The sequence below is a fragment of the Musca autumnalis genome, unplaced genomic scaffold (assembly GCF_047663935.1).
Source record: "Musca autumnalis isolate F117 unplaced genomic scaffold, ASM4766393v1 scaffold_1, whole genome shotgun sequence".
In the NCBI taxonomy this organism is placed as follows: domain Eukaryota; kingdom Metazoa; phylum Arthropoda; class Insecta; order Diptera; family Muscidae; genus Musca; species Musca autumnalis.
In genome coordinates, this window is record NW_027411644.1 from 168,864,103 (window position 1) to 168,886,268 (window position 22,166).

The 22,166-nt window shown below is 37.2% G+C and overlaps 1 protein-coding gene across 1 annotated transcript; it reads right to left on the reverse strand.

Annotated features, from left to right (window-relative positions):
* Positions 1 to 3,954: 3,954 nt before the first annotated feature.
* On the reverse strand, positions 3,955 to 6,826 carry LOC141390951 (uncharacterized). The gene is made up of 2 exons (XM_073963877.1): positions 5,132 to 6,826; positions 3,955 to 5,072 (listed from the first exon to the last, which is right to left on the reverse strand). Exon 1 carries the CDS (start codon positions 6,513 to 6,515, stop codon positions 5,313 to 5,315), a length of 1,203 nt encoding a protein of 400 aa, XP_073819978.1. The 5' UTR covers positions 6,516 to 6,826; the 3' UTR covers positions 3,955 to 5,072; positions 5,132 to 5,312.
* Between the last annotated feature and the right edge of the window lie 15,340 nt (positions 6,827 to 22,166).

The following is a 22,166-nucleotide window of genomic DNA, read 5'->3' on the forward strand; positions in this document are numbered from 1 at the left end:
TATCGCTCTATTTTTTTAGGTAGAAACGTCCAACACGCAGCTAAATACGCGATATTATCAAAAACATTTTGTGCAGATTTTCGAGAATTACATGCGCCGTGGCTTGTTAGGTTCGGAATGCAAAAAAACTAAATTCACGCGGGTTTCCACGGAAATCGTATGACAGCTGTAAAATTTGAACCAAAAAAAGGTTTTTTTTTTAAAAATTTACGCACAAAACTGTGAGGTTACACTCTCAAGCAATACATGCAAAAATGCGTAATCGCAAGTACTACAATCACATATTTAGCTTTTCGATAAATCCGGATGCGCGTCGCGATTAGAGAAAAAATTCAAAAATCCCCATTTTTCAGTCTTCAAAATGTCAGCATCCGTTAGCGGTGCATACAGTGGATATATTAAAAAATCATACATCAGAAACCTCATCTCTGAAGTGTATTCTTTAACTTCTTCTTTGAGCATTAAGCTCTACATTGCACTATAAAGCTAATAATTGGACAATAGCAAACAATTGTCCAATTGGATTTTTTATACATATTTTGGCAGCCCAGGTCGCTTTGCCACCTTTTTTCAAAATGTTCTCGATGTCGCTACCGTTAAAGTTTTTTTGAAGTATTGAAGAACCGCGGATGTACACTCACAACCAATTTTTTGAATAAATCGGATACAGTTTTCATACCGGGAAACTTTTTAAAACTTTGTTTCCGCAAAAAAGGCGAGTGGTGTGTCGGTTTCTTCACTGAAAAAGAAACGATCCAAAGAAAACGCATATTAATCCGCGATGTTTTCAAAAACATTTTTCGTTTTTTTTTAAATTTTTGCAGTAGCCGTTTCCGCTGTTCTAGTGGATGGATTTTCACGATTTATGATTTATATGATCCGGAACTAAAATATCGCGGGGTACCAGTTCACTCAAGAGAATATTGCAAATACTGTACCCAAAAATAGGTTTTTTATAAAAAAAATATATACTGTGATGTTGTGTGGACTACAAAGTCAATATCAAATTATGCGTAATCGCGAGTACTTTAATCCTATTACTGGGTTTTTGGAATACCCGAATGCGCGCCCAGTTAAATCAAAAATAGAAAAAAATCACCTAAATTCAAAATGTCAGCATCATTAAAAGTGTATGTATTAGAAGTGTAACTTTCACTTTGTATTCTTCTACTTTCACTTTGGACAGATGTCTGTCCTTTGACTGGCACAAGTGCACAATTTTTGGACGTTAGATTTTCAATAATTTCAAATTTTCCCTTTGACAATATTTATATAGCATTTGTAGTGTTGTATTCCAAAAATGAATATGATATTCAAAAAAAAAAAAATTAATTATGTAGCAGAAGGGGCTAAGCAATACCAATTCTCCAATTTTAGAATATTCATTAGAAATGTATGATATATATAATTGTTGCTCAAACATTTTTGGGCAGGAAACATCAATTTTTCAACCCCTCACGCCGTTCGTATTCGGCGATAAACTGTAGGTCCATATCATTGAACCAATATGAATCGGGGTGCACTCATTGATATGAGAGAAGATAATTTGTTCCAAAAAGGAATTTTGATTTGTTGAAAGCTAATTCCCAGGGGTTGGTTGGTTGGTTGGTTTACGTGGTGGCCATACTTTATAGCCTCAATTAGTATGTTAGAGATACCGTTTTGAAAAACCACACCACTCGTTCAGAGATTGCTATTTCGTTGTTGCATGTTGACAGTTAAATCCAGCCTGATGAGTTGAGGAATCGCAGAAGGTCTCCCAGACCTACTTCTGTTATCTCTGTGATATCACGTAGGAACGGTTGTCTTAGAGCTTTGAATCGTCGTTGCATTTGAGTAGGGCAGGAACAGAGGAGGTGCTCAACAGTTTCCTCCTCTTCTTCATTCCCGCAGCTACGGCAGTGGTCATTGTGCGGTAGATTTAAACGTTTTGCATGGTTACCAATTGCCCAGTGACCGGTTAACACTGCAATAAGTCTTGCAAGGTTCCGTCGCGTTTGATTGATTAGGAACTTAGTTCGTTTGGCGTTGTATTGAGGCCACGTTAATTTTGATATCTTGCATGTTGCCGTTTTGTCCCATCTACTTTCAGCCAGTGATAGATAGTGTTTGAAGATATCCCCTTTAACTACTCCCATTGGAATTGCGACTGATGCCTTTGGGAGTTCGTTAGAGGCGGATCCTGCTCTAGCTAACTCGTCTGCTTTTTCATTCCCAACAAGTCCCTTGTGGCCCGGGATCCAGGTGAGAACTACTCTTGACAGACGCCCTAGTTTGGCAAGTTCTTCTTTACAATCTTTCACTAGCTTTGATGTGACAGCGTTGGATTTTAGTGCAAGGAGCGCCGCTTGACTGTCGACAAAGATTCCTATTGAGTTTGCTGTGTGATGCTGTAAAAGTTCAGTACAGGCCTCCTTTATTGCCAGTATCTCCGCTTGAAAGACACTACAGTACTCAGGTAGCTTTGTAGATGTGTGTATGTTTGCTTCGTCCGAGAACACACCGGATCCGACTCCACATTTCATCTTGGAGCCGTCCGTGTATACCTTAGTGTCATATGCTATCAATGGTGATCCATTACTCCATTCTCTTCTGCTTGGAAATTTGATTGCAAAAGGCTGATCAAAATCCAATGTAGGTACGCAGTAATCAGCAGTGGTTGTTATTTCTTTCGGAAGTTGTTGAAGCATGCACGCATGTCCGTAAGTTCTGTCTCTCCACATACCTAGAGCTCGGAGTCTTACTGCATTACATGTTGCTGTTGCTTTGATGTGTAAATCAATTGGCAAAATGTGCATCATTATATTGAGGGCTTCGGCCGGACACGTTCGCATCGCCCCTGTTGCCCCGATGCATGCAGATCTTTGTATGCTGTATAGTTTTTTCTGTGTTATTTTCTTGTCCACTGCTGGCCACCACACTAGTGCTCCATAAGTGAGAATTGGTCTGATTATGCTGGTGTACATCCATAACACCATTTTAGGTTTGAGGCCCCATCGGCTTCCAAACAATTTGCGACATGCGTAATATGCAACAGTTGCTTTGTGAGCACGGTGTTCCACGTTACGTTTCCATGACAGCTTAGAATCTAGGATGATTCCTAGGTACTTGGCATGATCTGATAGGGGTATTTCTTGACCTCGCAGTCTTGGGAGATTAGGTATTGCATATTTGGTCTTTGTAGTGAATAGCACCATCTCAGTTTTCCCTGGATTCACTCCCAGACCACATCTTGTGGCCCAAGTATCTAGCGATCTCAGGGCTCCGCTCATAATGTCACTTATTACGGTCGGTAACAAACCAGAGACGAGTATTACCACATCGTCCGCATAGGCAACCACCTTAATCCCCATGTGGTCAAGTTTTTTGAGAATTTCGTTGATGACAAGGAGCCAAAGTAATGGCGAGATAACTCCTCCCTGTGGAGTTCCTCTGTTCACGTGCTTTGACAGTGTACTGTTTCCCAGTGTGGCATTAATAACTCTACTTTGCAGCATGGTGGTAATCCAACTACTGATGAGTGATTCCACGCCGAAGTTATCTAGAGCTTGTTTTATAGCTGATGTACTGACGTTGTTAAAGGCACCTTCTATGTCCAGGAAAGCAGCTAGAGTAAATTGTTTGTGCTCTAAGGACTTCTCTATAGTCCTAACGACTTCGTGTATGGCTGTATCCGTCGAGCGCCCTTTAATATAGGCATGTTGGCTAGAAGATATGATGTTTGAGTTTTCCATCTTTTCTCGAATATACACGTCGATGAGTCTTTCGAGCGTCTTAAGTAGAAATGATGAAAGGCTTATTGGTCTGAAGTCTTTAGCATTTTCGTGACTACGTTTTCCTGCTTTGGGTATGAAGACAACCTTTACCTGTCTCCAACTCGTTGCAACGTAGTTAAGGGAGATACATCTACTATTGATGTATACTAGCCAAGGATTTATTATTTCCTCTGCACATTGTAGCATTTTTGGTATGATTCCATCTGGTCCTGGAGATTTGTAGGGGGAGAAGCTGTTTATAGCCCACGTGACTTTACTCGGACTTATTATCTTATCAACTTCACTGTTGTTTTTATCTACAGCTGTAATGGGTCGCATTTCTTCGGTACTGTCCGAGCAGCCGGGGAAGTGCGTGGTAAGAAGGATTTCAAGAGATTCGGCTGAGTTTTCGGACCAGGTGCCGTTGTTTCTCTTTATATAGGTAGGATTCGAATGACCTTTTGCCATAACTTTGCTTAGTCTGGCTGTATCTTTGGTATTTTCTAACGATCCGCAAAAATCAACCCATGATTGCTTTTTTGCTTTGGCTATGGCTTTTTTGTATTCCTTTAGCTTATCCTTGTATGACTGCCAGGATCCGCTTTGGTAGCTGGCATTGAAAGCTTTCCGTGACTCTTTACGCAGTTTAGAGAGTTCGGATGTCCACCATGGTGGATAGTGTTTTTTCGATCGTGTCATTGGACAGGATACTTTAAAGGCTGTGTCTAGTGATTTCTCCAGAATAGATACAGCTTTGTCAATACATGTTGTAGTGTCGCCTTTTTGAGGAGAGCTGGGGAGTTTATCTTTTAAAACCCTATTAAATTTCTCCCAGTTTGTTCTTTTGGGGTTGCGAAAGCAATTTGTTGGCGTTTCTTTTTCAGATATATTAAATAGTATCCAATTGTGATCTGAGAAAGAATTCTTATCGGATACCATCCAATTAGCAATTTCAATATGTCGTTTATCGGATACTAAGGTTAGATCAATGACATCTTGCCATCCCCTAAAGTTATCCGAGCTTGGAAATACAAAGGTTGGGTTAGTACCTCTATTGCATATAGTGAGATTGTTAGTATTAATGAAATCTAAAACTGACTCACCTCTGTCGTTGATTTCAGAGCTACCCCACAGGGTATGTCTTGCATTTGCGTCGCAGCCAATGATAATGGTGTTGTGTGGGTGTATGGCCCCCAAGGTGTCCCAGACCTCGCTTGGTGGTGCTTCCCTTGAGTGGGCCATATAAGAGGATGCGATAAAGAACTGTTTACCATTTTTCAGTTCCACTCTTGCCACGGTGAAGTCCGCTGTACTATACTGAGGACACAGAAATGCATTTATGTTTTTTTTAACAATTAGACATGATCTTGGCTTACCTTTATCCTTCATGTATAATGTATTGTATTCTCTGCTATCAAGTCCCTTTACTTCATTCTCGAAGACGTATGGTTCTTGTATAATGCCTATGTCTAGATCCTTCTCCACCAGAAGGATCCTCAGGTTATCTGAAGCTACCCTAGAGTGCTTCAGATTGATCTGAACGACCTTAAGCATAGTTTAATGAGGGGATGATGTGGATGGCCCCTCTAGCTGCATATTATCGAGCAGCTTTTCGGCATCGTCGACGTCAACACCATCGTCTTCTCCGTTCGGGCCAAGTGGGCGTAATATCTTAACTTTGGCCTCCCTTACGCCAAAGAACAGTTTGTTGCCTAGTCTCTCCAGTGCCTCTACTCCGGCCTCTGTTATCGAGAGAACCAAGCTCATGCTATTATTATTGGGTGGTTCTATGGCGATTACAGACCATTCATCCATTGGAACGTCTTTGTTCATTTTCGCCAGACCTTGCAGTAATTTGGGGCCGTCGCAGTCTATCTTGGGCAACCAAACTCTGGCTCGAGGTCTCATAGGGATATCTTGGGCTGGTATCAGCCGCAGGCTGATGTCTTCCCAGGCATCGCTGATCTTTGCGATACATTTCTCCAAGAATCCTTTTGAGAACTCGTCCATGCATTTGATTACCCTATAACCACGGTGTACCTCGCTAGAGTCGAAATGGGGCACAGGAGAATCGTCGTTTGCGAAAACATGTTCCATAACTTGTTCTGACAACTTTGTTTCTACCATGCCCCATTCCGCTGTGGTGATAGGGGACAGCTTGTCATTCTTGTCGTTGGCCACGGCAACCATCAGGTTATCCTTAACGACTTCGTTGAATGGGCGTTTTATTGTTGAAGAGGCAGTGGTGTTATGCTTTAACTTTTTCCTCTTTGCGGGCTTGTTGTCCTCTGTGCGAGAGCGTTCACGCTTGGAGGATGTTGGTTGATCATTTTTAGAGGCTTTAGCTTTTTCGTATTCCTCTACGATTTTGGTGTAGGTAATTATGTCTTCTTCATCCCGTTCATGGACTGTACCTTCTGCAGCATTCTTAGCAATTTTGCTGAGAATATACTTTGCCTTCTGGTACAGGGCCTTACGAACGTCGGACGGGCTTTTTTTCTTTTTGTTAGACTGACCATCTTCAGTGACGGTCAGAGTTTGTGTGTTTGTTTTATGTTGCTGAAGTGAGTCAGAGCTGTTTGCAGTGCTGACTACACTTGGTTGGCTAGCTGCCAGCTCCTGGCTGGAGGCTAAAAGTTCATCCTCGGAAGAGTTGCCACACTGCATCCGAGGGGTAGTTTTGGTTTGGTTTTTGTTTGTTTTTTTAGTATTTTTTTCCATAGATTGTTCCCACGAGTGTGCCGTAAGGGGATGGACCATCGTACGCAGTGACGGCTTGCGCAGACTAGGCTAATTATAAGTACCCCCGACCCGTGCCCTGGCGTCGAGGGGGAGTTGCTAGCGACCAGACTTCTTTAGACACTTGTCGGCCATTCAGATCCTCGGCACAACTCCATCACCTTGATCTTAAAAGTGTATATATATGTCACTCACCTAAAGGTGAGCTGTGGATTATCAGTTCGCCTGCTTGGGTTGTGACAAAGGTGGATAACCTTTGGTCAGTCACACTTTTCTGTGTTCAAGATGTCATGTAGAATGAATACTAGGTCTTCATTCAGAATGTACAGGATGCCATATAGAATGAATATTAGGTCGTCATTCAGAATGACATGTCGAGCACAGAAAATTGTGACCTAAGCCCCCGCATCGCGTCAAGATTGTTACCCCTGACGGGGGTAGTGGTGGAGGATATCACATGGTCGGCCCGTCCGACTATAGCTTTTGCTTACTTGTTATACCATACACCACTATGTGGAAAGGGTATTATATGTTTGTTTTGGGAAATATTCATGTAACACCGCGAAATATCGGTCCTAGACCTCCAATCTTCATATCTGGACGAGTTAAATCGATTTGGAGACGTGTGTCCGTCCGTTCGTCCGTCTGTCCATTATAAATTGTAATCAAACTCCAGGCCGCAATTATGGACCGATCGCCACGAAATTTTGCATGTAGGTCGGGTTCAGACCAGAATAGAAACCTATTGTTATTGGTGATGATCGTGAAATGGTGAAATGGACCAGAAACATAATTTTTATCCGATTTTGTAGCTGCTCTGTAGTTCGCAATAACAGACCGATCGCCTCGAAATTTTAACTAAGGTAAGAGTATATGACAAAGGAGAAGCTTGCAATTTGAGATAGTGATCATATAATATTTATAGGGTTAAATGGACCACAATTTTTTTGTGAAAATTGTGAAAAATTTTAATACTCAGCTTATATATGTATTCCTGGAAGATACATTCCGCCCACGTAAATAACATTTGGAAGGCCATTTCGTGACCTTTCCATTGTTGCCAATTACGTTGATTTACGTGCTCAGATAACAGAGTTACAGCCTAATATATCCAATTATTTGTATGTAGTGTAATCAGAAGCACGCTAGAGGCTGCAATTATAGATCAATAGTCACGACATTTTGCACGATGTAAGAGTCTAGGTCGAACAACATGCCTACACTTTTGGATGATGATCTCATATATCTAGTGGGTTAAATGAACCATTACTTTTTTATGAAAAATATAAATATTTTAAATTGGGGCGAAGTACAAAACAAAGTCTCTGCAATACCCCATATAAATAACCAACTTATTTACGCCAATATTTCTTCCTACCTTTATGGTTTCATGACATACCTATTAGTCGCACATATAAGTGGTCAGTTATTCTTCAAGTCGAATATAAAATAAAATTCGTATTCTCCGATGCTTCAATTTTCTTTGAGTTTGAACAAAGCAACATAAAAGCGATGTGAAAACAACAGACAAGCAGGGTAACACAACAACGATTCGTAGGCATAAACAAACAACAAACTCGTGAATTTTCACCTTTGGACCCATACAAATTACTATGGAAACTTTGAGGCCCCAGTGGCACGTTTTAGATATTCCAATTGTGCTCAAACTTTGGCAATCTTAAAATCTAACAAAACTAAACATTACAGGTGGGTGCCGCCGATTTATATTTACATATTCCGATTTATATTTTACATATTCACAGTGGTGTAGGGTATTATATAGTCGGCCCCGCCCGTCTTTGATCCTTTCCTTACTGGTTTAAAACCATCCTAAGCAACAACTCCCGACATTGAGGCATCGCAGCATCGCCACTAGAACATAGTGATAAGCGACAAACAACGGTTATCCATATCAATAAATAACCTTAAATAACCTTAAAAAGGGGATCAGTCGAAACATAAGCAGAATCAAACTAACACGTGTCTTTCTATTGAGTAATTTGTTTAAAGTGAAATATATACCATAAGAGGTAACAGTAACACTTTGGTGTCATTCGTTTTCATCTTCTCAGAACCTTAGAAGTGTCTCTAACCCTATGGTGTCTCTTGTGCTTTATCCTTTTTAGAACCATAGTGGTTTCAGCAACCAGCAACACACCAAGCACGGCCTTATCTGTTTTCGTAAGTATCCACGATTCGGAACCATACATTAGCACGGGTAGTATCAGTGGTTTGTAAAGTGTTATTTTTGTTTCATAATATGTCACTTCAACCACGGAATGAAAGGTACATCAAATAGGTATCAAAATGTGTAAGGTCCATGTCCGATATCAATTTTCCATATCGAAAAACTTGGGACTTCTTGAAAATATGCCCATGAACAGTTGGACGCACAGTTGGAAAACTATAAAACCTGGGAACATGCGGCAATCGGGGAATGAAAGGTAACTCAAATAGGTATCAACATTTGTTCAACACATATACCATATCCGAAATCAATTTTCCACATCGAAAATCTTGGGCCTTCTTGAAATTATACCTATGAACAGTTGTACCCATCGTTCGAAAACAATATAATATTGGAACAAGTGGCAACCGGGGATTGAAAGGCACGTCAAATATGCATCAAAATGTGTAAGGTCCATATCCGAAATCAATTTCAGATTTCGAAAATGTTGGGACTTCTTAAAATTATACCCATATACAGTTTGACCCACAGTTTGAAAACTATAAAACCTGGGAACACGCGGAAACAATGGACTTAAAGGTACTTCAAATAGCCATCAAAATGTGTAAGGTCCATAGCCGAAATCAATTCCCGACGTCGACCATTTTGAGACTTCTTGAAATTATACCATTAAAACTGTTAAAGCCACAATTCGAAAACTTTAAAACCGGTGACCCACAGTTTGAAAACTATAAGACCTGGGAACATGCGGCAATCTAGAAATGAAAGGTACCACAACTAAGTATCAAAATGTGTATGGTCAATGTCCGAAATCAATTACCCATATCGACAAATTTGGGACTCCTTGAAATTAAACCCATGAACAGTTGTACCTTTGTGAAAAATAATACAGCTATAAGACCTGGGAACGTGCGGCAATCGGGGAATGAAAGTTGCCAAAATGTGTATGTTTCATACCCGAAATCAATTTTCGGATATCGAAAAGACATTCTGAGCTTTAAAATGTTCCCAATTGCGTTACCAAAATTCGTGAAATTCTTGTGATGTTGAAAAAGTTGCTGGGATATCCCAATTTCCAATTTATGAAATATTATTTCCATGTCCGATATTTCTGCTTTTGTTGGTCGTATTTCAAGGAGAGAGCTTGATAGTGAAACTAAACCATCTGAGCTTTAAATTAATACAAGATTTGGCATTTATGGTAAAATATCAGATATGTCAATTTTAGTGGGTGGACAAAGGCTAAGTATTTATACCACAAATCATTCGAAAATTGTATATTCGAATTATTTATTTTATTTCAGTGCCAGTTACTTAATTCTAAACTTTTCCTATAGTCCGACTTATGGCAACCCTATTTTTGAATGCTTTATTACAAATACTATGGCAATCTAGAATTATCTATGTCCAATTTGCTTTATATGGGTCGTGGTCAATAAAAGTCATAAAACTTTTTCTGTCGCTTAAATACGATCTTGCTAAGTTTTCTTTTTTTTCTTAAAGTAAATTATAAAAGTAACTTGCTGAAGAGTGTGGTTCCCAATTTGCGAAAGCGCTTGAAGCTGCTTGAGACCTCGTCACGTATAATGTGCAACCAGTGTAAACATTTATATTCTTTCTAGGTGGTGATAGTCATTAACGTAATGCCATAACCTTTCTGCTCAATCCTGTTTTGTGTCTTTCTGCTGCGATTCATTTGTTGTTGCTATTTTAGATTTAATTTTAATTCATTGCGGTCATTTTGTCACGAAGTAATTTATTTTCCGAATTTACGTAATTAATTAAAATTTTAGCAACTTTCGGTATTTTGATGTCTACATTTTTTCACGCATTGTCACAGTGGCTGAGATTTAGCATAATTAATGTGTTTGCGTGGCTTAACATTTGAAGGGCGACAGACTTTGGAACCTTTGTACTTAATGTAAATGTAACCAAACGCAGAAACAAATCCTGCTGAGTAACAGGTGTCCGGTGTTTAGTTGAATGACAACTGACTTAAGCAAATATAAATGATAAGGATTTAATTTTAGAGAAAAATACGACTTAAACAAACACACCACCTACCAAACAACAATCCAACGCACCGCCTACATAACTTTGTGAAAAATAATACAACGGCAGCGAAAAATTACAATAATGAAGTAGACCCAATGATAGATACGTACATAGAAACACACAATTTAATTTAATGGCGAAAGAATAAAGTTGGCTATTGGTAGAAATGCAATACCTTTGCGTATGGACTCCCCCAAAAACTGTTGCCTTTATTTTAATGCTGGTTTTGCTACCTCATTTAATATCATTATAAACTCTGTAATTGGCTACAATAAGTATTATTACTTATTTTGGACAAACCAACCAGAGAATATGACAAAGAACCGTTAGTATTATTACAAGTAGGTTGCCCAAACAAGACGTGACGACAAAAAGTACCATTGTTTATTGTTTCATTATTTTACTCATTCCTTATAAGGTTAAATTATGACTTCATTTGGCAGGAGTAAATTTTCCATGTTATTATTATTATTATTTTAAGGGGGGATTTTCTCTGATGTGTACTGTACTTCCGTAAGGAAAGCCTCTGATCGCCACTAACTTGGGAGTGGCCAGAGGTGACTCATTTGTTGAAGTTTTCAAGCTGCTCACTTCCGATTTTAAAGCAAGTATTTCCTGGTAATATCGCACAGACAACCGTCTGTCGATAGCTAAAGTGAGAAGGCTACCCGGCCTAGTGGGTTTGTTGGTAGCCCCAACACTAGGATCGGATGCTGTGGCACAATCCGCACATCTTAAATAAAACGATTACAGAAACGTTAACAAATTCAAATTTAAACAACAACCCTATGATGACGACCCTTGGCTTTAAGAAACCGATTATGAATGGTACATAGAACGTGAGAACACTCTCTCAACCATCTAGATTGGAACAGGCATGTCGTGAAATGGATGCTTACAAACTATCTGTCCTTGGCTTAAGTGAAGTAAGGTGACCGAAAAGTGGTCCCTCCCTTTCGAGACATCCTCTGGTTTCAAACTCCTATTTTCAGGAAATGATAATACCCTCAACAACGGAGTTGGAATTCTCTTAACTCCACAAACTAGCAATTGTCTCATCGAGTACACACCCATTTCATATCGTATTATAATGGCTAGACTAAATTCCCGGTTATGCTCCCACGGAACCGGATGATGAATCTGTGAAATATGATTTCTACTCACAGCTTGACGCTACCATAAGCTCACTTCCAGGTGGCGACATTAAAATTCGTATGGGTGATTTTAATGACAAAGTTGGCAATATAAATGCCATTATAGAGGGTCCAATGGGAACACATGCAGCCGAAAAAACGAAAATGGAGACTGTCTCGTCTCGCGCATGGCATAGTTATGGCATTATTGGCGGTACCAAATTCATCCACAAAAATATCCACAAATATACATGGCAATCTTAGGGGGCAGAAAGCTTCCATGAGTAATACATTTTATTCAACCTATGCTTACTTTTGAGAGACAAGTATGCCGGAAATAAGACATGTCTACTTTATTAAGAAAAACTTAAATTATTACCTGAACTTTATATCAAAGTTGCGCTAAAATGGGAATTTTTGAAAATTGCGGTCCCAACGAAGTTAAAAATTAGCACTAAAACTGCACAATATCTAAAACAGAGCTGGATACCGCGTTAAAAGAACTAAAATCTCCATTAGATGGGAAGGAGGTGTAAGGACAACAACAACTCCTGCAGGGGATGATCAAATAATAATATGAATTATTAAGCAGATCTCGCAGAGGTCATCAACAAATGTCCAAATAAGACTTGACACCAATAAATGTATAGAAAACCCTTCGATACATACCTAGGATACCGGTATATCTAAATGGGCAATTTTTGGGAAAACAGTAATTTCCAGGAAAAAATGAGTTTTTCATAGACATTTTGCAAAAAATGTGTGGTATTGTTTTTGCAGTAGTGAAAACGAGTATTTGTCGTCGATTTAAGTCAATATTAAAGTTATTAAAGTTATATGACTTGAAAACATTTTTGTATTTTTTTTATTGAAACAAGATACAATTCAGTAAAAACAGAATAAATGTAATACATATTTTAAAAAATAAGTACATAGTAGTTCATTACATTAATGCCTCAGCGTCTTGAAAACATTATAGAGGTAACCAAGTTGGCATATTTTTAACCTTGTACTTAAAGAAAATTATGATTATGAAGAATTAGTGAAATAATAATTGAAAATTATATAAGAATTTGATCTAGTTCATCAAAAAGATATGATTTTAAATGACTTTAAAACATTGATATTCTTGTTATAACTTTTAATTCATGCGGTAGCTTATTGAACTCAACACTACCTATATGTATAATCTTTTGCTCGGTAAGCTCCAGTCTACACCTCGCCACCCTTAAATTTGCGTTATTGTGGTGTTGAAAAAGTTTTGGTTAACAACAAAATGAGTTGTGTGATGTCCAAAATTATGTATACATTTAAATACATAAATCAATAATTTGTATTTATAAATGCTGTATAGCGGTTACAGACGGAAACACTTGTTTGTAGAGTGAATTCGTTGGGTATGTTATTGGAAGATTAGCTACAGTCTTCAATGCTTTATTTTGTAAGCGTAATAGCGATTTAAATTCGACACTTTTTCTAAGGCCATACAATAAAGTCAGATAACTTAGGCTGCTGTGAATAAGCGCTTGATAAATCAAAAGTTTCGTTTCAACATTGAATTTATACTTAAATTTGTACAACAGACCTAATGCACTTGACACCTTTTTCTTTACATGTTGTATATGGCTTTCCCAAGATAGGTTGCTCTGAAGTATCAAACCTAAGTATTTTACAGAGGTAACTTCACTAATCTGAAACCCATTGACGTTAATGCTGAATACATTATCGTCAATACAACAAACATTGTTCCACAACATCCCATACGGGACAAGGGAGACTTCTCTCATATCAATGAGTGCACCCCGATTCATATTTATCTCAATGATATGGGACCTACTGTTTATCGCCGAGTCCGAACGGCGTGTCTTAAGACACCACTTATGGAGAAGTTTTTCAAGGCTGAAATACTCAGAAAATGTCGCCAACATTACTGAGGGGTATTTTGCCACCGTTGAAAAATGTTTGATGTTGCCTGGCCGGGGAATCGAACCCCCGAACTTCTGCGTGCAAGGCGGGCGTGCATACCATTGCACCACGGTGGCACCCACATTATCGTCAATATGGGGTTTAAAACGTATTACCGCCGTTTTGTCTGCGTTTAAAAATAGTTTATTTATACGAACATATTCATTATTTAATCCAGCATCACGTTCCATATTACGCTTGGCAATAGCTTCATGTTTGTAAAGAAAAACGAGACAAATGTCATCTGCATACAAAAACATTTTCCCTGCTAAACCCAAGTTAGTTATATCATTGATATATAATTTGAACAGTATCGGCCTAAGGTTACTTCCTTGTGGTACCCCGTATTCTTCACGACTCTTCATTCCATTTATGTGTAGAAATTGCCTTCGATTCTCTAAATAACTTTTCATTATTTGTAGCGTACTTCCTCTGAAGCCATAAAACTTAAGCTTTTCTAAAAGGAACCTATGGTCAACGAGATCAAACGCCTTAGAAAAATCATAAAATATTGCCGCTACACCATTGGCACCATCATCCAATTCATTACAAATTGTTCCTATCACATTTACACAAGCTTCTTCGGTTCCACAGCCTTTTCTAAACCCGAATTGGTACTCGTTGAGGATATTATTACAGTCTAAATGGTCAGTTATCTGCTGGGATAACATCTTCTCATAAATCTGATTAAAAATGGGTAAAATAGCTATAGGTCTATATCTATTTACCGTGCTGACATTTGGTTCCTCCGGAATTGGTATGACCTTATTAATTTTAAAAACATCGGAGTATAAACCGGTATCTAACATGTTATTGAATATTGTTCTAAGATATGGGGCTAAACAATTTTTATATTTCAAAACAGTCTGGAGGAAATATTGTCATATCCTGAACTGTTCTTCCTACACGCAGAGAAAAAATATTTTTCGCTTTTGTTGGAACAAAAATTGATATTTTTGTTCTAAAATTGTATTTGTTTTGTTCAAGCATTGTATTGCAAATCCAAAAATACAATCTTTTGCTCCAAACATAAAAAACAAAAACAACTTTCGAAATTCCGCAATATTGTAGAAATCATTAACAATACCGATTGGTAGTAACTATCATAATCTAGAATTTTTAAAAAAAATATTGTCATTTAAAAAATTCGCTTTTGTTGTAGTTTGAAATACGTATTGTTATTTTGTTTTTTTAGTAGATACACAATTTTCGATTGAAAATTTCTATTATTAGTTCAAAAATACATATTTTTGACTATACTCTCTCCCGTTAACTTGTTGAGTACTTTCTCTGGATTCTAGTAGCTGCATTCTTGTTTTGCTCTCTTTAGTTTATGTGTGGCATTCTTTGTCCCTAATCAGTTTTTGTTTGGCAGTCAAAGAAAGTGGATCAAAAAAAGTAAAACATTAGTGATTATAAACTTAGAAAAACAACATTCCAAGACAAAAATGCAGCAAATCTAATAATAAAAGTGTCACACATTATTAAATCTATTGAATTCTTTATTATTTTAAAACTGTCGGTATTTTCTTATTTTATGTCGTTATCTACTTTTAAAATGCCATGTAGTTTTTTTTTTTTTTGGTTTTTGTGAATTGCAACAATAAATATTGTTAATTCTGACCAAAATAATTGTAAGTTATAACAATATTTATTGTCTATTTTGACCAAAACTATTGTGAATTGTAACAATAAATATTGTTAATTCTGACCAAAACAATTGTAAGTTCTAACAATATTTATTGTCCATTTGGACCAAAACTATTGTGAATTGCAACAACATATATTGTTACCTCTAACCAAAACTATCGTAATTTCATGTTTGGTCCAAAGCGTTATAGTGTCAAAGTGACAATACATATTTATATTTAGAACACATAATATAGTCCAGTGTGACAATAACGATTGTTGGATTGACAATACTACATAAGGAATCCAACAATATGTTAACAATATATATTTTGCTCTTGGAATATTGTTGGATCAAATATATTTTTTTCTCTGCGTGTACACACTTGGGATATGACATCCCGAACTTCGATGAAGTTATATAATTAAAGTTAAGATTACAAGTTAACCAATTCAGACTTCTTATGTAGTTCCAATCATCGAGATCATTTCGGTCAGTGGACGCTTTCAAGTCATTTACTGATTTCAAAAATATGTGTTAAAAATTGTAGCCTTTTGACAGTCGTCAGAGATCAGAATTCCGTCTTTTTTATTTAAAAATTTCCAACATTTATTAGGGTCACTTCGAAAGTTTTGAAGATTAGTTGTATAGAAGTTATTTCTCGCGTCCCTAGATGCAATATGTATTATTTTGCTTATACATTTAAGTTGTCTTTCTATCGAGTAATTTCTACGATTCTTCCTTCTAGATTTTAACAACTTTTCTTTAAAACAAATCAATTTTCTTAGATTGCCGTTAATCCTTGGGGTAATACTGTATCTATTTAAAGGTAGTGGATTCCTCCAAACATTTTTGAATTCGAGTAATAAAACGTCCCATATCAACCGACGGATCTCCTGAAAGGTAAAAAAGCGACAATTCCCGTTCTAAACATTGATCTAAAAGCTGTTGATTAATAACCGAAAACGTTTCAAGACTACGCATTTGATCAACAACGTCGACCCCAACACAAAAGTGAATGACATTGTGGTCCGACAAACAATGCTCTGCAGAAACTATATCTGAAACTCCTTCAAAATTAGCGTATATGTGATCAAAACATGTACCCCCCTATTGTCTTGTTATCAATGAATGACAATTTTTATACCCTCCACCATAGTATGGAGGGTATATTAAGTTTGTCATTCTGTTTGTAACACATCGAACTAATCATTTGCGACCCTATAAAGTATATATATTCTTGATCAGGATAAAATTCTAAGACTATCTAGCCATGTCCGTCTGTCCGTCTGTTGTAATCAGTCTAGCGTCCGCAATAATTGAGATATAGTGCTGAAATTTTGCACGCGAGGGTCTTTTTTCCATAGGCAGGTCAAGTTCGAAGATGGGCTATATCGGTCCACTCTTTGGTAAAGCCCCCATATAACGGTACCTTCGGATTTGAGGTATTTTGACGTTCTTCGCCACATTTGCAGACCGAATTAGCTATAATTTGGCACTTAGGGTTCCTAGTGATCAACAAACTTATATTCCAAAGGATAAGGGAATAGGTCCATGTTTTGGTATAGTCCCCATATAACGGTACCTCCCGATTTTCGGTATTTTGAGAATTTTAGCCACAATTTTTAACCGAACTATCTGCAATTTGACATTTGAGGTTCTCAGTGGTCATGAAACATCTCCACCAAACATCGTCAACATAGGTCCATGTTTTGGTATAGTCCCCATATAACGGTACCTCCCGATTTTCGGTATTTTGAGAATTTTAGCCACAATTTTTAACCGAACTATCTGCAATTTGACATTTGAGGTTCTCAGTGGTCATGAAATATCTCCACAAAACATCGTCAACATAGGTCCATGTTTTGGTATAGTCCCCATATAACGGTACCTCCCGATTTTCGGTATTTTGAGAATTTTAGCCACAATTTTTAACCGAACTACCTGCAATTTGACATTTGAGGTTCTCAGTGGTCATGAAACATCTCCACCAAGCATCGTCAGCATAGGTCCATGTTTTGGTATAGCCCCCATATAACGGTACCTCCCGATTTTCGGTATTTTGAGAATTTTAGCCACAATTTGTAACCGAACTATCTGCAATTTACATTTGAGGTTCTCAGTGGTCACGAAACATCCCCACCAAACATCGTCAACATAGGTCCATGTTTTGGTATAGCCCCCATATAACGGTACCTCCCAATTTTCGGTATTTTGAGAATTTTAGCTACAGTTTTTAACCGAAATAGCTGTAATATGACATTTGAAGTTCTCAGTGGTCATAAAACATCTCCAACGAAACATCGTCAACATAGATCCATGTTTTGGTATAGCCCCCATATAACGGTATCTCCCGATTTTCGGTATTTTGAGAATTTTAGCTGCAATTTTTAACCGAACTAGCTGTAATGATCGGTATTTTGAGAATTTTAGCTACAATTTTGTCTATTCAAAAATAATCGTCAATATAGGTCCATGTTTTGGTATATCCCCCCATATAACTGTAAATCCCGATTTTCGGGAATTTTCTGTGGTCACGAAATTTCTTCACTAAAATTCGTCAACATGGGTCCATTTTTGAGGGTCTACATTGTTTTGATGAAACTACCCTCCATTTGACTCTTGAAGTTCCCTGCAGCTATAAAACTTTTCCGCCAAAAAATTTAAAGATAGGTTGACTCTTTGATATAGCCCCATAGGTGGTACCTTTCACCTAGCTATACACATTTTGTAGATTAGATTAGATAACACTGTGCAACAAAATGGAGGTGAAAGTCTGGGGCACGGAAAATTCCTCTTGGGAAAGAAAGGCCTTAGTGAGTATATTATGTACCCCGAAGGACAGATCCGCCGTGAGTCGAACTTCCGCGTTATGGCGTGATGAAATTTTTGTTAGAGACCCTGTGGGCCATCAGGAATTAGCTTTATATCTTTGTTCACTGTTGCTTAAGTGCTCTACAAAAACAACAAACAAAGATATAATGCTAATTCATGATGGCTTACAGGGTCTCTTGCAAAAACTTCATCACGCCATAACGCGGAAGTTCGACTCCCGGCGTATCTGTCCTTCGGGGTTTTTAATATACACACACCAAGGGCTTTCATCTCCAAAAGGAATTATCTCTGCCCCAACATTTGTGTTCACAGTGTAATTTAAGCAATAGTGGGAGACAGTAGGAGTATATCCATTGTCGAAAAGTTGTTCCAGCTAAAATTGTAAAAGGACCCTAATTATTCCATTTAAATTAAGACTATTTTATGGTGGAGGGTATAAAAAGTTCGGCCCGTCCGAACTTAACGACTTTTTACTTGTTAAAATTGTAACTGGCAAGAGTATTCAAAAGTGCATTAGATGCGTTTGTATCTAACAAATCTATATTTGCATCTCCAACAAAAAAGCATGGATGTCTCCCATTTTGAAACAACATGTTATCGACAAATGAAATGAATGTATTCTGTACACATTTTTGAGACCTGTAAAATGAGACAAACTTCATAGGTTTACCGCGCCATTTCACATCATCAAGACTTAATTGTATATAATCTATAAAATGTATGCTTTCACATACATCTATCTCAAATTTAGTATCATTTCTAACATAAATTGACGTTCCCCCATACCCATCCACTCTACAGCAGTGTATAGCTCTGTAACCAGCTATAGTATAAATTTGAGAAACTTCCTGCTTAAACCAGGTTTCTTGCACAGAAATAACACTGGGTAACTTCGGCAAACTAGCAAGCAACGTTCTAAACTTATTGAATTTATTAACTGATGATAAGCTCCTCATATTAACAGAAATTACATTAAAAGACATATTCCTAAGATTTTGTATATATTTTTTAAATAATTTAAATTAATTGTAGTACGTATTAAGCATAACAAAATAAAAAAATAACTTTTAATAAAAGGAAATGATATCAAATGTTGTAAATATTCTACGACGATAGATATGTGTCATCATCATCATTCTCAGCAGCAGCCGCATCAGCTTGGCTTCTAATTCGAGTGGTTTTATGTGTAGTGGCTTCAAGTAAACATTTGTTGATATCCTCTTCATCACGAATTAATCTTGGTTTCGACAACTCACTTCGTTTAGCATATATTTTTCCACCAGCTGTATAAACTGACCGAAACCCAATTTTTTTCAGAGACATCGCATAGTTAAATAGACTCATTGTTTCACGACTTAGAAAGTCATTAACGTATGTATATGTTTTTGGTTTCTTGGGTTTCTTTTAGGTTCTTTATTATTGACATTATCTTGTTTTTTGTTTGTTTACATTTTGCTTTAACAACTATTATTTGTGTGTTATTTTTTGTTGTTGCATTTTTTCTCATAAAATAGGCATCATCAATGTTCTCTTCGTTTATTTCGACTCCAGCACCTTTTGTTAACTCAATGAGAGTTTCCATTGCCGTTGAGTTATTTACATTTGGAACACCAGAAATAATGAAATCGTTCTGAGTTCTTGAGATATTTAACTTCTTCTCTCAAAGCTTTATTCTCTTTCTGCACTACTTCTAGTTTTCTGTAATTTTCAGAAATTCCCCTGAGTATATCATCGTACTGTTTTGAAATGAAGTTCATAGTTTCATGCATAGCAGTTAATTGCTCGAGTTTTTTTAACTCTCTTTTTATAGGACTCAACTGAAATTCAATACGTCCACTGTTCTCACTGCACAAGTGACACTCACATTCTTCAGTTTTATTTCTCAACAGACGCTCATATTCTCTATTATTTAGCTTAGTGCAAACAACATGAAAAATGTTTTTGCATTTATCGCACTCAATTGAATCCTCTTCTTCTTCTTTAACAATTAGCTTGCACTGACCACAAGTTATTTCTTTCTGTTTTAGGCTTCTTCTAATTGTAGCTGGCATTTTCGAGTTTCTATAAAAACTATAACGTTAGTTTTATACAAATATCTTTTCCTTATGGCACAAAACGAGTTATAAACAATGTTTTTTATTTGATTAAAGTTTTGGTACACGAAGCTCTACTTTCACGATGTTCGCACAACGAGGGTTGCCAACACCAGATCGAAAGATAATAGAATTTGCCCCCTTATACAATAATTTTGACCCAAAACGTAGGTGTTTTATATTGCCCTGGAGGTATTTTAAGGACAGAAATGGTACTAAATGCAGGACGTCGAGATATTTATCAGAGTCAAGTACTAATCGGACAGATAACATGTAAAAATCGCACCATGTACACACCAGAAGTGTCGTATAATAGGGTGCTTTGGCATAATTCCGCCTCTAAACGTATATTTAACCACGTAAAACTAGTAATTTTTTGCAAGTATGTTTAAGTTCTTATCGGACCCGATCAGCTTAAGTAATCTAAACTCATATAGGAGGTTCCGGGACTCTAATATGGACTCTAGACTATTGAATATCGAATAAACCCTTGGTATTAACAGTTATCCTTAGAGCACAGGATTCCAGAGGATATATTAATTTATTTAATCTACCGGTTTGCTCTACCATTTTTCCAGATAATAAATAAAATGTTTAACTCACAATATATTATTAACAATAATAACTTCTTCAGATTTTGAATCAAATTTTGATAGTTGCAAACGTTTTGAGCAGAAGCAAAAATGAGTTCGAGCTTTGCTTTTTTATATTTTTGTAAAATTATTTGCAATTTTTGCAAATAAATTCTTAAATCTTTGAAACGGACCCATAAAACAATCAATCTACAAAAACATATGCATGTCAAATCCACAAAACTACCTTAGACCTATATAAAATATGAACTAGTCATTCCAGTTACAAATGTTTTAAGCAGTAATAAAGCAGCTAAAAATAACATTCAGGTATATTACCTGATGATCGGACTTAAACACCCGTGAACGTAGCATAATGGTTGAATGTGCATTTGGTCCTCATACAAAGTACTATGGAAATAAAGATTAGTCAGGGGCACGGGTTGTCGTTAACCGATCATCATATTTTTGTAGAAATCAAGAATAACCTGGTAAAGTTTTTTCATCGATTGGGCCATAATTGTGGCTTTACGAGGGTCACTAAAAACCTTCTGGCCTAGGCAACAAGCAGTTTCGCCAGGCGTCATTAGACTTTTTTTTTGAAAGTTTGACAGTTTTTAGACTAAGAGTAATCAGGACAGTTTGACATATGACCATGTGTTCGGATGTTTACAGTGGCTTGATTGAGACAACTCCAAAACACGGTTTTTGAACGTTTTTACAGCATCTTCGGGCGATTGCTGCTATTTTTGGGGTTCATTGGCATAGTTTAATGATTCGTCACCTGAATCAATCTTATAAACGTCTTTTAAACTTCGCGATCGTATTTTTTCGAAATTTCATGCAACGATCGACAGGGGATCCAACGAGAAAAACCCCATTTTTACCGCCAAGTGTTTATGCACTATCAAATGTTACTTGTTGGAATAAATGGCCAGGGATGCCACTATCTCACGGTATATAGCACTGCGTTCACACACGGCTTATTTTTTTCTCGGACAACGGCCGTTTTTGGGCGAGCCTTACGAACTTCGTTTTTTGGCGAGTGTAGGCCACGATTGAATTCATTAAACAAGTTTTTCGTAATGCTATAGGATGGTCCTTTATCGACATACAAAGATTTAATTTGATCGAAATGTTCACAACTAAATTTCATTTTTTGCAAAGTGATTTTTTCAAGTAACTGTAAACAACTCAACAT